This window comes from Gymnoscopelus microlampas, assembly GCF_963454915.1.
Source record: "Gymnoscopelus microlampas genome assembly, chromosome: 23".
Lineage (NCBI taxonomy): Eukaryota > Metazoa > Chordata > Actinopteri > Myctophiformes > Myctophidae > Gymnoscopelus > Gymnoscopelus microlampas.
This window is the reverse complement of record NC_139960.1, coordinates 11,719,332-11,733,722: the sequence shown is the minus strand read 5'-3', so window position 1 is coordinate 11,733,722 and position 14,391 is coordinate 11,719,332. Positions and strand designations below refer to the sequence as shown.

The 14,391-nt window shown below is 43.2% G+C and overlaps 1 protein-coding gene across 1 annotated transcript in view; it reads left to right on the top strand.

Annotated features, from left to right (window-relative positions):
- Positions 1 to 5,235: 5,235 nt before the first annotated feature.
- LOC311040125 (protein kinase C-binding protein NELL2-like) overlaps positions 5,236 to 14,391 on the top strand; it is a 104,058-nt gene continuing 94,902 nt past the window's right edge. The window contains exons 1-2 of the mRNA XM_084050207.1: positions 5,236 to 5,378; positions 7,287 to 7,415. Of these exons, the coding sequence (XP_083906333.1) occupies positions 5,324 to 5,378; positions 7,287 to 7,415 (184 nt within the window). The 5' untranslated portion in view covers positions 5,236 to 5,323. The remainder of the gene's footprint in view (positions 5,379 to 7,286; positions 7,416 to 14,391) is intronic.

Sequence of the window (14,391 nt, the reverse complement as noted above, 5' to 3'; positions counted from 1 at the left end):
CCGTGTGAATATGGTCTATTGGGGTCAAAGTCACCTCAGTCTCATATGCTGCTGTCGGGTGTAAACCTTGAAGGCCAGTGGTTCTCAAACTTTTTCAAGTCAAGGACTCCCAAATTGATATGTATTTGGACCTCCATCTGAAAATGTTTTGTGCCAGGGATCCACAGAAGAGAAGAAAGAAAAAAAAAAAGAATAATCAAAAATAGCGGATGTACAAGCTTGCAGCGCGGCACGAAGTGACGCGCTGTGAGCTTGTATATCTGCTATTTTTGAATATCCATGGATTAATTGGTTAAAATGATTGTGATGCTATATTAACACATTTTGCTGGGGACCCCCTAGACCCCTGGGGGTCTTGGGACCCCACTTTGAGAACCAATGTTGTAGGCTATGTTAGAATATACGTGACGAGTGGGCATTAAAGCTAAGTGGGCCCAGGAGAAAGCTGTACAGCTAAAAAGTTCTGCTTCTTCTGTGTTTAAAAAAAATGTATTTATGCATGTATGTATGTATTTATTTATTGTGTCTCTTTTATGTCATCTGTGAAATATTGTATGCCGAGTAGTATATAGAACCAATAAAACCATGAATAAATCAGGAATAGAATAACTCTAAACTGACCTTTATTGATCCCCCGTGGGAAATTCAGGTTTTATTGCAGCACTACAGTACCATGAAGCGTCCGGAATCACATGGTACGTCCTACATAAGGATACAGGATAGGTGGGCAATAGGGACATCTGGGCACCTCGATGTAAAATTGGTTATTCTGTCCAAAATGTAAAAAAAAGTAATGTAAAGTATACATGATGCACGGTACATCATTATCAGACTCAATTTTATCCTTCAACTTCTTGTTGATGCCCCAAAAGGACTGGATATACAGGTTTTGTAGTAATTTGTAGCAATTGTAGAAATATTAGACCTTAACATGACTCCAGTAAAAACACAACATCAATTTACACAACACTGATTACAGTGCTGTCAACACAATTGTATACAATATGTAGTGGGGGTCCCTGCTTCATCTCTCTCTCAGCTAAGGGGTCCTTGGCCTGAAAAACATGGAAGACCCCTGAGATATACGTACATATAGCATAGTAACAGGTATATATACTATATTATGCACATTCCCTCATACTCGAGCACACAGTCACGCACGCACGCACGCACGCACGCACGCACGCACGCACGCACGCACGCACGCACGCACGCACACACACACACACACACACACACACACACACACACACACACACACACACACACACACACACACACACACACACACACACACACACACACACACACACACACACACACAGGCATACACAAAGAGAACAAACAAACATGCACACACACACACACACTTGCCACAACACACATGCAATCATACGCGCACGCTCAGCTCTCTAATGAGAGCCATGAATACAGCACGACGGATTCAACACACTGGTTCCCATGCTATTAAAATGATGTTGTTCACTACTAGTTCAGTATAAATTAACACATTCCTTTTGATGCCACAACGCTTGCATGTACATGTAGCTGTCCAGAGGGAGTGTTTCCACTTTGTGGTGGAAAGTAACTAAGTACATTTACTCAAGGGCTTTACTTAAGTACAATTTAGAGGTGCTTTTACTTTACCATTTTTCAACACATTATGTATATTTATTGTTTATGTATATTGTAATGTACATTGTTCAAAGTTACTTATATAATTACAAAACATACATTAAACATACAATTATGCCCTGTTTTATACTCTGTCTATTATGAAATAGCCGATCTTCAAGCTCACAACCAGTCATGGTGCCAGGCATAAGCTTGTAGATCAGGTACTTTCAACAGATTTTTTAACATTTTGGCAAAAAAAAAAAAAATGTCTTTCTTCCAAGACTGTCAGTCGCTCAGAGTAAAAAAAAGAAACCGAGTGGCGCTGTATGTGTTAAGCTGCAGGTTGCTGTCAAAGACTAGTTGAGTTCAGAAAACTTTCCCTGTATTCATTAAATGTCCTCCCATCTTTGCCTGAGGACTTGACGTCAGCCATTTGCTTATGGGGGACAGTAACAAATGGCCAGCTGCTTCCGGACAGCAGAGAGGTGAGAGGTGGAATCCCTCTAGAGTCCCAAGGCCATCGGCCCCTTCATGATGTCACACCACACAGATGACCCCAAGAAAGACACATGCAAATGAGTTCTCGGCTGCCATGGCAACCAACCAGCCTCCTCCTGTCTTCACAAGGCTCTCAAGGACATCTGGTGACATGTGACTGCAGGCAAATAATGCACGCGCACGCACACACACACACACACACACACACACACACACACACACACACACACACACACACACACACACACACACACACACACACACACACACACACACACACACACACACACACACACACACACACACAGGCTACAGGTGCACATTCAATGAATGAATGAAATTCAATCTTGCTCTGTTCCACATATATAGTAATGTGAACGCACAACCCACTATAGCGTGGGATAGTCTCACACGCACGCACGCGCTGTCGCTCTCGCTCTCTCTCTCAATCCTTCTCTCAATCTCTGTCTCAATCTCTCTCTCTCTCTCTCTCTCTCTCTCTCTCTCTCTCTCTCTGACACTCCTTTTCTCGAGACTCAAACATCCCTCCAGCCACCCTTTATTGATCCTGTTGGAGGAAATCCAAGGTGTCAAACATCTCTCCTTTGCAATATTGGTTTCTTTAAATCAACCAATGTCAGACAGCACAGCAGCACACTTAAGCTTGTATAGAGCCATATGCATTTAAACGCACACTTTAACTCTGAGGGGGGGGGGGGGGGGTTGCATCGTGGGCCCAGGAATGTTTTTCATCAAAACGGGGATCAAAATGCAGGGAATCCATGCCAGCCCAGTCAGTCACACAACACAGAAAAGATTTATCGGGAGTACAAATCCACAGACTCTGCATGGTCTCCATCTCCCCGGGGCCTCCACCATCCTTATGGGGTTGTTGTGATAGCCGAGTCAATTATCCCTGACTGGCAATTTCCCCACACCTTTAATCAATGACAAAGGTTGCCACGGTGGCTAAGAATGCAGAGTGTGCAGCATTCTCCCTCTCATTAGACATAATAATGATAGTGTCAAGTTATAGGTTTACTATTTGGATATATTAGGCCCTATTAACACCCAAAAGTAAACCTATAACTTGCCTGATCGACATGTCTATAATAATTAGGGGGTATAGTGCAATTCACTGGTTGTCAGGTGGAAACCTCATATGTCCAAATCTGTTACTTATTAGGATTCTAATTAAAAGATAGCCGAGCTTGTGGATCGGCTATTTTTGCTACTTTTGAGTGTCACTGTAGTATGGCAGTAGGGCATTCATTTACAAAAAAAACAACAAACAGAAACAGTTAAAGCACGGACTTAAGAGGTTTCAGCGCGACAGCAAAGAATTGCTACTATTATTCCTACTATACCAATAGAAGCCTATATGAATGCTAGTACAACTGCCACTGATGTACAGTATGGGGTCGAATGGCCCTGGTTCTCAGAGTGGGAGGGGTTCCAGAGGGTCCTCAGCAAAATGAGGAACAGTTTAAACACCTATAAGCCCTATTTCATTTTTTTGGGGGCTTGAAAATAGCCGAACTACAAGCTCACAACTGTATGAAATGTTCTCAAAATCTTGACAAATCCTGAGACATGTTGAGAAGTCTCTCTTAAGGGGGTCCCTGGCACGAAATCTTTTCAAATGGGTTTCCATGGCCCAAAACATATACATCTGGGGCGGGTCCCCTCCATGTCCTATAATGAAAGACTTCTCAACATGTCTCAGGATTTGTCAAGATTTTGAGAACATTTCATACAAATGTTTGAAAACCACTTGAATAAGGTATTCAGCCAATCTTAATTTATTAAACACTTAAGCTGCACCCACTTTTGGTGTGAGTGTCCAACCATTTAGATTGACTGTGTATACAACACTATAGCAGGGGTCTTCAACAGGGGGTCCGAGGAGGTGCATAGTTCAGGTAGGCAGTTTAGGTCAGGCTGAGAAGGGGTTAACACAATGATCAAAGGGGGTGGGTAAAGAAGAAGCCCGCCAAGAGGAACGAGGAAGTGGCAGTCTGGCAGAGACATGGTGGCACAGTGAGTGTGTGAGGAGACTCAGTAGACAGTCAGCACCCTCTTTGTTATTTTTCGGCACTCGGTTCTCTGGTTAAAACGTCAGTCCATGTTTCCTCCTTTTATTTAAGTTAGTGAGTTAGCTTAGCTGTGAGGGACCGCAAACGCTACAATAGTGTTTGCACTTCCTTCCTTTTTGGCTTGTACAGAACGAGTTCAAATTTCAAATATAAAGTGCTTACCTCATGGCCACGGATGTTACAATTACGCACGGGTCCTCCAAAATACCCTTATCTTCCGTATTGTTCAATAAAAAGCATTTTAATCCGATTGGTGGCCATTTGTTTCGTATTTTCTCCATTATGCTTTCAACTGCGTAACGTTTGGTTGGGAGATGTATTGCACCCTGATACATTATAACTATGAGAAAAAGACCACCGGTCGGATTAAAATCCTTTTTATTGAGCAATACGGAAGATACGGGTACTTCTGAGGACCCGTACGTATATTGCAACATTAGTGGCCATGGGGTAAGCACTTTATATTTGAAATTTGAACGTTTAGGTAGATAGACGAGTGAAAAAGGGAGAAAGTGCAAACACTATGTTGAAGTTCATCCATGACTGTCATCATGAGTCATGACTGATGACCGTATTGGAACCATGGCTAGTAGGTGATATACTAAATCCCCCCACAAGAGGGCAGCCTGCGGTAGCTCCTTTTCCACCTGCCGCCTCCTCCTCCACTGGGCTGCTGGTGTCTCCTCCTCTCTCCTCTCTCACACACCGGCCGCTCCTCATTCGGTTGCAGTCGGACTGATCGGGCGATGATGCTCCGCCGCTCTGAGCTCAGTCTGTGTGTGGACAACAGTCACTGAACGGGAAATCTAACGGGTTTTTGGACAACTCTCCCTTTTCTCTGGAGTTGTGGACCTGTACACCTGCCTCGATCGTTGCGCTGCGGATAGCTGATGATGCGTAATTTTACGCACTACACCTGGATTGTCAACTGAAGTCGTGTGTGTGCGTGTTCGTGCGTGTGTGTGTGGATGTGTGAGTGTGTGGTGGATGTGGGTGTGTGTGCGGTGTGTGTGTGGGATAGTGACTGTATTTAACAACCACCAGCATTAGGAGGTGGGCAGCCAGTCGAGTATGGAGTTATAGTGGCGTTTTGGTATTTTTTTCCATTCGAAATGGGACTATTACTCAAACTTTCGTTTTTGTACTGCGTTTTACAAACCTTACCTGGTAAGTTTTGTGTCATTTATTAAACTCACAATCTCTTGATTGATGGATTGATTGATTAATTGATTTATTGATTGATTGATTGGTTGAATACTTTATTAACAGTTTGCAACAGAAGCACAGAAAGTGCAGTTCTATACAAGGTCTGCTAAAAAGGATTAAACCCAATAAAGCAGGGGTCTTCAACAGGGGGTCCGGGACCCCTAGGGGGTCCTCAGAGTTACTACAGGGGGTCCGCCAAATCTTTTTGTGATAGGATTATTTTTTACCTTAACCACTTGAACCCTAACATTTTCTGAGGAGAACTTTACCATGAAATAGCAGATCTACAAGCTCACAACGCCTCGCGCTGCAAGGCGTTGTGAGCTTGTAGATTGGCTATTTCTTGGCAAAGAGGCTATTGATGTAGAGGGAAAAAAGAGCAGACCGAGTAAACAAAAAAAGTTTAATCTGAAACACAATTTTATACGATATAGAGGGGGTCCATGCTTCATCTCTCTCTCAGCTAGGGGGTCCTTGGCCTGAAAACGTTGAAGACCCCTGCAATAAAGCACTATATGGCTTGTTTCCATTGGGATACTGTATATGTAAATATTCCTGGCAATATTCAATACTGACGTAGCCTGTATTGAATTGAACTGGTGCTTTTTCTGTTTTTCACTTGTTTTGTTTTGTTTGGGGTTTTTCCCCCCCATATCTGCCGCTATCATGTCTTGTTTACAGATATTTAGGCACAATAGATGGATCTATAAAAGTGACTTGGAACGGACAGTAGGTCATCATAAAAGCAGTAGTGGAAAAACTACTCAAATTGTTTACTTAAGTAAAAGTATCAATACTGCAATGTAGAAATACTCTGTTACAAGTAAAAGTCCGGAATTCAATTCATTGAGTACAATGGACCCCAATGGAAACAAGCCATAGGCGTTCTTGGTTTTAAAATCCTCTTAGCAGATCTAGTATTGAATTGTACTTTCCTGTGCTTTTTTTCCCTTCCAAACTGCTAATAAAGTATTCAATCAATCAAAATGTACTTAAGGTACCAAAAGTAGAAAGTACTCATTATGCATAATGTCCTATTTCACAAGTGTTCAATCTTTTGAAAATAGCAGATCTAGAAGCTCACAATCGCAAAGCGAAGCCTTGTGAGCTTGTATTTAGGGAAGTGGTTAATGTATGTTTTGTAACAATAATCAAAATCTACAAAGTAACTAATAACTCAAATTGTCAAATAATTGTAGTGGAGTACAAGTACAATATTTACCTCTGGGATGTTGTGGAGTAGAACAAAAAATATTGAAAAATTGGAACTACTCCAGTAAAGTAAAAGTACCTCAAATTTGTACTTAAAGGTAGGGTAAGTGATTTACTTTGGTTAAAATAAGTGTTAAATAGCTCTATATTGTGATAGTACTCATTGCTATAGAGTGTTTGTTCAGTAAAAGGAGTCTCCATGTCTCTCCAGCTCTTTATTAAACAGAAAATACATTTTCAGTGCTCTCTCCTGATTGGCTTAAATGTTGTCACCTACCTGAAAATGTACTATATTGTGTTTACTAAAGAGCTGGAGAGACCCCGGTGACCGAACAAACGCTCTGTAGCAATGATTACTATCACAATATAGTACTTTAACCTTTTTAACAAAAACAAAAAAATATAGCAAAAAAAAATCACTTACCCTACCTTTATACTTTACACCACTGATGACAACTAACTTCAGCAGCGGGATAATAATAAAGAAAATCCTAACCTATAAGCCAGTGCTACGTACATTTCCATGAAATGCAAGTCGCTAGCCATGGTGCTGATTCTCTCTCTAGTTGCTGTCTATGGTACTGATGCTGATCTCTCTCTCTCTCTCTCTCTCTCTCTCTCTCTCTCTCCCCCTCTCTCCCTCTCCCTCCCCTGTAGTTCTTGGCTTTGGGGTGGACCCTGCCCTTCACGTCAACCTGTTTGATGAGCTCGACCTCGGGGACTCCTACGCGGGAATTTATCAAGTCCCGGGCGTCCACAACGAGACCAAAGCCTTCCTCTTTCAAGGTAAGGGGGCGGGCCTGAAGTCATTCATCACACAAGCTGCTATTATGACCAGATGTTGTGGCCGTGGCTATTGATTTAAATGAACTCTCAGGACGTTGCTGTGCTGGAGGTATAGTGTCTGGAGAGTTGAACCAATCAGTGCATCGTTCACTCAATGAATGAGTCATATTAGTCATATTATCAATGAGCCAATCAATGACTATGGATATCGTTGATGTCATGCAGAAACCTCATATCTCCATATTTTGTTCTCTTTTGTAAACGAATGCCTTACTTTGTCATACAATAGTGTCACACTAATCTCTCAAGAACAGATTCTGCCCTGCAGTGGAATCTGTCGGAGAGGTTCGTCATAACGTGTGCGCATTGGCTACAAGTGGGCGTGCCTTCAGATCAGGAAGCAGGCCGCGCTTTACCCAATCAAATGTAGTGGGCGGGATTCACGTGTCCATCCACCCTTCCCCCCTTGAAACTAGCCAAAACTAATTTAGCAATAGCGTCCTCGGAGCGGACAAAACCATGGAAAGATATTCACATTTTAAATTACTCTTTCATCATAGAAACAAGTGGGCTTATAACCAAAACCATCCATGTTCTCTGGGAGAAGTGGTGTTAGTGTTCCGTGTTGAAATATTGTTAGTGGGAATGAAAACGTAGTCGCACCAACCGGAAGTGATGCGCTGAAGGCAGACACAAACCCCGGTTTCCCTGCGCACTGGTCTTCCATTTGCCTCCTGCCAGACCCCACAGACAAAATCAGAAACAGCAGAGGTCGCTGTTTTTCATTTTCTGTGGGGTCTGGCTACGCGAGACTAGTGTCACACAAACGTAGCAAACACAGCCGATATACAAGCTCACATTGTGAGGCGGTGTGATCTTGTAGAGATCAGCTATTTTTTGCTAAAATAAAAAACTGAAATAATAAAAAAGGAACGTTTTTGGACATATTAGGTTTCCATCCAACACACAACATGGAGACATTAATAGGGCTATGGTAGAGAGAGATAGGTGAGCCTGCCACACACACACAGTCTCTGTTTTATCTGTTCCTAGCTAGTCTAGCGGTTTAATTTCCCCTCAAGGATTAATGAGTTTTGTCTTATCTAACCTCGTCCTATATCTGATCTTGCCTTATCTTACCTTATGGCATGCAACCATTAAAACCATTTTTAGATTTTAACCACTCTAACCATTATTTTATACTTTGACTATTCAAAAATAGCAGATATACAAGATCACAGTGCGTCACTTTGTGCTGCGCTGCGAGCTTGTACATCTGCTATTTTTGAAAAATCGTGAAAATGTGTGCAAGTCTTTGAATACATTTTTAAGGCGAACATTTTTACCTAAAATTTTTACCTAAACAACATTTTTTGAATCGGGCCCTAATGGGTTAACTCTGATAGTTAGACCCTATGGGTCGGTTTACACTCTCCGATGGTCTTCACAGTGTACACCTCAGTGTTAATTTATCAATGTGTAACTCTTATAGAGTGTATAAATGTAACGTTTGCTACATTTACTGTGTACTGTGTAGTGTGAACCCCACCCCACTACTCTAGTCTCCCTTCTTTCCCCCAAAAGAATTCAGTCCTCGTCTTTATTTTGACTTCATCTCACATCTTCCCTCCTCTCGACCCCGCCCTCTCTCACTTCGCTCTATGCTGGAATACCAATAACCCCCCCCCATCTCTCTCTCTCTCTCTCTCTCTCTCTCTCTGTGTGTCTCCCTCCCAATATCATCCACATCTCTCTCGCCCCTCTCCTCCTCTCTACAGCCCAATCTCTCTGTCCCATCTTCTTATATTATCACATTTATTCAGTCTGTCTACCTCTCTCTCTCTCTCTCTCTCTCTCCGCGTCTCGCCCGTTCTCTATCTCTTTCAAGCACTGCCCCCCTTCTGTCTTCCTCCCTATGTCTTCCCCCTCTCTCTCATCTTCTCTTGCTCTCATCTATTGCCCCCCCCCTCTCTCTCTCTCTCTCTCTCTCTCTCTCTCTCTCTTTCTCTGTGTGTGTGTGTGTGTGTGTGTGCAGCCATTAGCATTCATTCATAGCTCCTCTGTGTGTCTCAGGAGAAGCAGAACAAAGGCAGTGAGGTCTCAGTATGCTGAGCCTCCCGCCTAATCAGCACCGTGGGGGGGGGGGGGGGGGGGGTCATTCCTTGTCATGCTTGTCATTCCTCCTCTCCTCTCCTCTCCTCTCCGCTCCTCTCTTTCCTTCCTATTTTTTCTCATGCCTTTTCGAACACTTTTTTGGTTTCATGAATCTTGTTTTTTCATTATCATCCTGACCTCTCCTGTTCTCTCTCTCTCTCTCTCTCTCTCTCTCTCTCTCTCTCTCTCTCTCTCTCTCTCTCTCTCTCCCCCTCCCTCTCCCTCCCTCCCCCTGTTTCTCTATTTGTATCTGTTTCATCTTGGCGCTCCATCCCCTCCCCTCCTATTTCAATCCATATCCAGTCCTCCACCATCCCCTTCTTCCACATATCTGTCATATGATCTATCAAAGACATAACAGGGATGTGTGTCTCGTGGTGATAGAAGCCACATGCAGCTTCTTCAGTCAGCAGAAGAAGTAAAAGATTTTTCTGGATACACCCTCTACCCCGTCCCTTCATTATATCCTCAAACAGAACAAGAAGACGTGTCGATCAGACTTTCACTGCCTTATTCAGCGATGTGGTCCTCTATGTCTGTGTGTGTCTCTCTCCTTACACACACACACACACGCACACACGCACACGCACACGCACACACACACACACACACACACACACACACACACACACACACACACACACACACACACACACACACACACACACACACACACACACACACACACACACACACGCACGCTCTCTCTCTCTCACATGCACAGGCAAACACTCATGCACACGCACATGCACTGTCTCTGTCTCTCTCACTCTCTTTCTCTCTCTTTATTTCTCCCTCTCTCTCTCTCTCTGTCTCCCAATTCCTGCTTAGCCAGCTGGCTCGGTCCAATTAGATAGCAAAGGCATTAGGCGGGAGGCAACAGGGAGCTGATCGGGGCAGTTTTTTGGTTGGCTGGTCGTCTGTGCATCAGTCATTACCGTGTGAGGCTGAATCGTCAAAAGGCCTCTTCTCCTTCTCCTACGCGGCATGTGGATTTGGATTGTTACGGTTACGGGCCGTCGGGAAAGAGCTTTTCACTTGACTTTGAATTCAAAATGAACCTGGAGCCTTGGGCCGTGCAGTGTACTATCTTAAGTGTCAATTTAACTCAGAGGGTACATTTTTGACTGATTGATAGCAGTGCACCCAGAAATTGGGGGTTTGCTTGTCTGTGAAGAAAGGTTTTCACATGGAGTTCATTCAGTGAAGTTTCCCATAAAAGGACATATGTTTTTGTTAGGAGTGCATCATTTGTAGTTTCCAAGAAAGGGAAGAACAATATAGAGTAGAGTAAGACACACATACAAAGGGTGCATGGTTCTAGAAGAAATGGCAATGGTGTGAGGCAGTTAAAATAGCAGCAGATATAGTAACATATATACATGACATGAAATAGCAGAAATAAATGAGGTGCAGCAATGGAGTAGCAACAGATATAGAACATAGAGCTTTGTGCATAGTATAGTCTCATGTACAGGTGATACATCATTTAGCAGTATATATCAACGTCAATGTAAGCATCTGTGGCAGTTTGAGTACAGCAGTAGCAGAGTGCCCCTACAGCGTCTCTATTTGTCTTCGTGACACACACACACACGCACACACACACACACACACACACACACACACACACACACACACACACACACACACACACACACACACACACACACACACACACACACACACACACACTTGTAGGTCTGTTATTTTCAGCGGGCGACACAGCAGTGCAGCGGAGCATAAATTAAGTTTAACAACACCAATCGCCCAATGTGTGTGTGTGTGTGTGTGTGTGTGTGTGTGTGTGTGTGTGTGTGTGTGTGTGTGTGCGTGTGCGTGTGTGCGTGCGCGTATGTGGGAAAGACAGACAGACAGACGGACATAAATCCTAGGTTGTGTGTCAGTCTTACCTAATTAGAGCAGCTGGTTCAGCTTCCAGTAAACAGAATATTCTGCTGATCCTGTCCTCTGCTACTGGAATCACTGTCTTACACACATCCATACGCATATCTATATACTGTACACGCATGCACGGTCACACGTGCATATCCCCCCCCCCCACCACACACACACACACACACACACACACGCACGAGCGCACATTGTTTGAAAACTTGACTTACTACAGTAGTTACTTTGTAGATTTGAATTATTATCACAAAACTTAGCCTACATTAAGTACATTTTGATACCAATACTTTTGTACTTTTACTCAAGTACATTTTGAATTCCGGACTTTTACTTGTAACAGAGTATTTCTAAATGACAGTATTGATACTTTTACTTAAGTAAGAAATGTGAGTACTTTTTCCCACCACTGTACCTCCTCCATAGATACTGTAGTGTACACAAACAGGCTTCACATTGCACACCCTTCAAAGAAGAGGTTGTATTTGTTATGCAATGTGAGCGTTCTATCATCAGCATAGAGAAACACCTACTAAACCACTGTACTTCTCCTGAATGAAGGTCAAAATAACTCTCTCTCTCTCTCTCTCTCTCTCCCTCTCTCTCTCTCCATTTCTCTTTCTCTCATCCTCAAAAGTGTCCACTCTGCATGTGCATGCATATGCATGCACATGCACATGCACTGTACATGCGCACACACTCACTCACACATGAAGGTATCTAGCACACTTTGAGTAAATAGAGAACATTATTGTAGTACATGTGAGTGTGACACGCACGCACGCACGCACGCACGCACGCACGCACGCACGCACGCACACGCACACACACACACACACACACCTTTGTGCCCTGTCCTCTCTTGTGCCCTTGATGCTATCTGCTAACGGGGCTGATCAGGTTACTGCTGCACACACACACACACACACACACACACACACACACACACACACACACACACACACACACACACACACACACACACACAGAGACACAGACACACAGACACACAGACTAAAGTTTTCTAAATATTTGTAGTGGAGTAAAAGTGCAATGTTTACCTCTGAGATGCAGTGGAGTAGAAGTGAAAGCATAGACAATTGGAAACAGTAAAGTAAAAATGCATCTAAATCGTACTTAAAGTGCAGTACTTGAGTAAATGTACTGAGTTACTTTACACACCACTGCTCCCTTTCTCTCCTTTATCTCTACTTTCTCTCCCCTCTCTCTCTCTCTCTCTCTCTTCTTCTCCTTTTCGCTGACGGTCCGTCCTTTTCCCCCCGTACCGTCCTCTCCTCCCTTACTCCCTCTGCCCCCCCCCCCTGCCCCATCCTCTTGTGCTATAATAGTGGTACCAGTCAGTGTTACCGTGTTAACCCTTTGAGACCGGGAACGCATCTGTGTCATTTTAAGATTTCTTTGGCTATATAAAAATAGCAGATATACAAGCTCATAGCGCGGCACCGAGTGCCGCGCTATGAGCTTGTAGATCTGCTATTTTTTTGGAAAAATCGTGAAAATTTGTGCAAATCTTTAGTTTGAATATATATATACTTTTTTAAAGCGAAAGTTTTTTTAACTCAAATCTTTGCTTCTGGGGATGTTACAAATGTCTTCCAAATCCTAACAGTTTTTTTTCCTAAAGTTTTTATTTATTTTTTATTTTTTTTTACTTATGTTACTTATGCTATATTATCAATGGATTTCTAACTTTTTTCTTGTCAAGGACCCTCAAAATATGTATTTGTCTAATATATAATAATAATATTTTGTTCCAGGGACCACCAGAAGCAAAGATTTGAGTTAAAAGTGTATATAAAGGATTTGCACACATTTTCACGATTTTTCAAAAAAATAGATCTGCAGGCTCGTAGCGCGGCACTCGGTGCCGCGCTGCGAGCTTGCATATCTGCTATTTTTGAATAGCCAAAGAAATCTTAAAATGACACACATGCTTTCCCTTCCCGGCCTCAAAGGGTTAAGTGTGCCAGGGAGACAGATGGGCGGACGAGGTGGGCAGCGGGGGCTAGAGGCATTACTCATCATGGAGAGAGAGAGAGAGAGAGAACCATGGGCCAGAACACGCACGGCCTTACATAACCAAAGCACCAGAGAGCCCGCCCGCTACCGGCTACCGCTATACTGGTGCTGGCCAGCGGCTCTGTTTCGGAGGCGGAGACGTGTGCTTGTGCGTGGAACGGCCGCGGGTTTCTGTGTGGGTTCTGCGTTCAGTGGTGGAGAACGTACTCACGTTTTTTTTTTACTTGAGTAAAAGTATCAATACTGCACAATGTAGGAGGAAGACTCTGTTGCAAGTTAAAGTCCGGAATTCAAAATTGACTTGAGTGAAAGCGCAAACGTGGTTGGTATCAAAAATGTAATTAAAGTACCAAAAGTAGGAGGTAGTCATTGCGCGGAATGTCCTATTTCGCAAGTTTTCAAATGTATGCAAATCTTTTGAAAATAGCAGATCTACAAGCTCACAATGCGTCGCATCGCGACGCATTGTGAGCTTGTAGATCGGCTATTTTCAAATGGCCGAAATGTGTATAGGGCTGAAGTGGTTAATGCATGTTTTGTAATGATAATCAAAATCTACAAAGTAACTAGCAACTAAAGTTGTCAAATAATTGTAGCGGAGTACAAGTACAATATTTGCCTCTGAGATGTAGTGGAGTGGAAGTAAAAGTGCTGAACATTGGAAGTACTCCAGTGAAGTCAAAAATACCTCAAAACTGTACTTAAGTACAGTACTTGAATAAATCGACGTAGCTACTTCTACACCGCAGTGCATTGCACACAGAAATGTGGTTATGTGTGTGTGTGGTATTGAAGGGACCTAGGGGGTGGCGTGGTGACGGAGGGCTCCTTGCAGACTAATGGCGCCGCACAAAGTGCTGTTTGCCCCGCG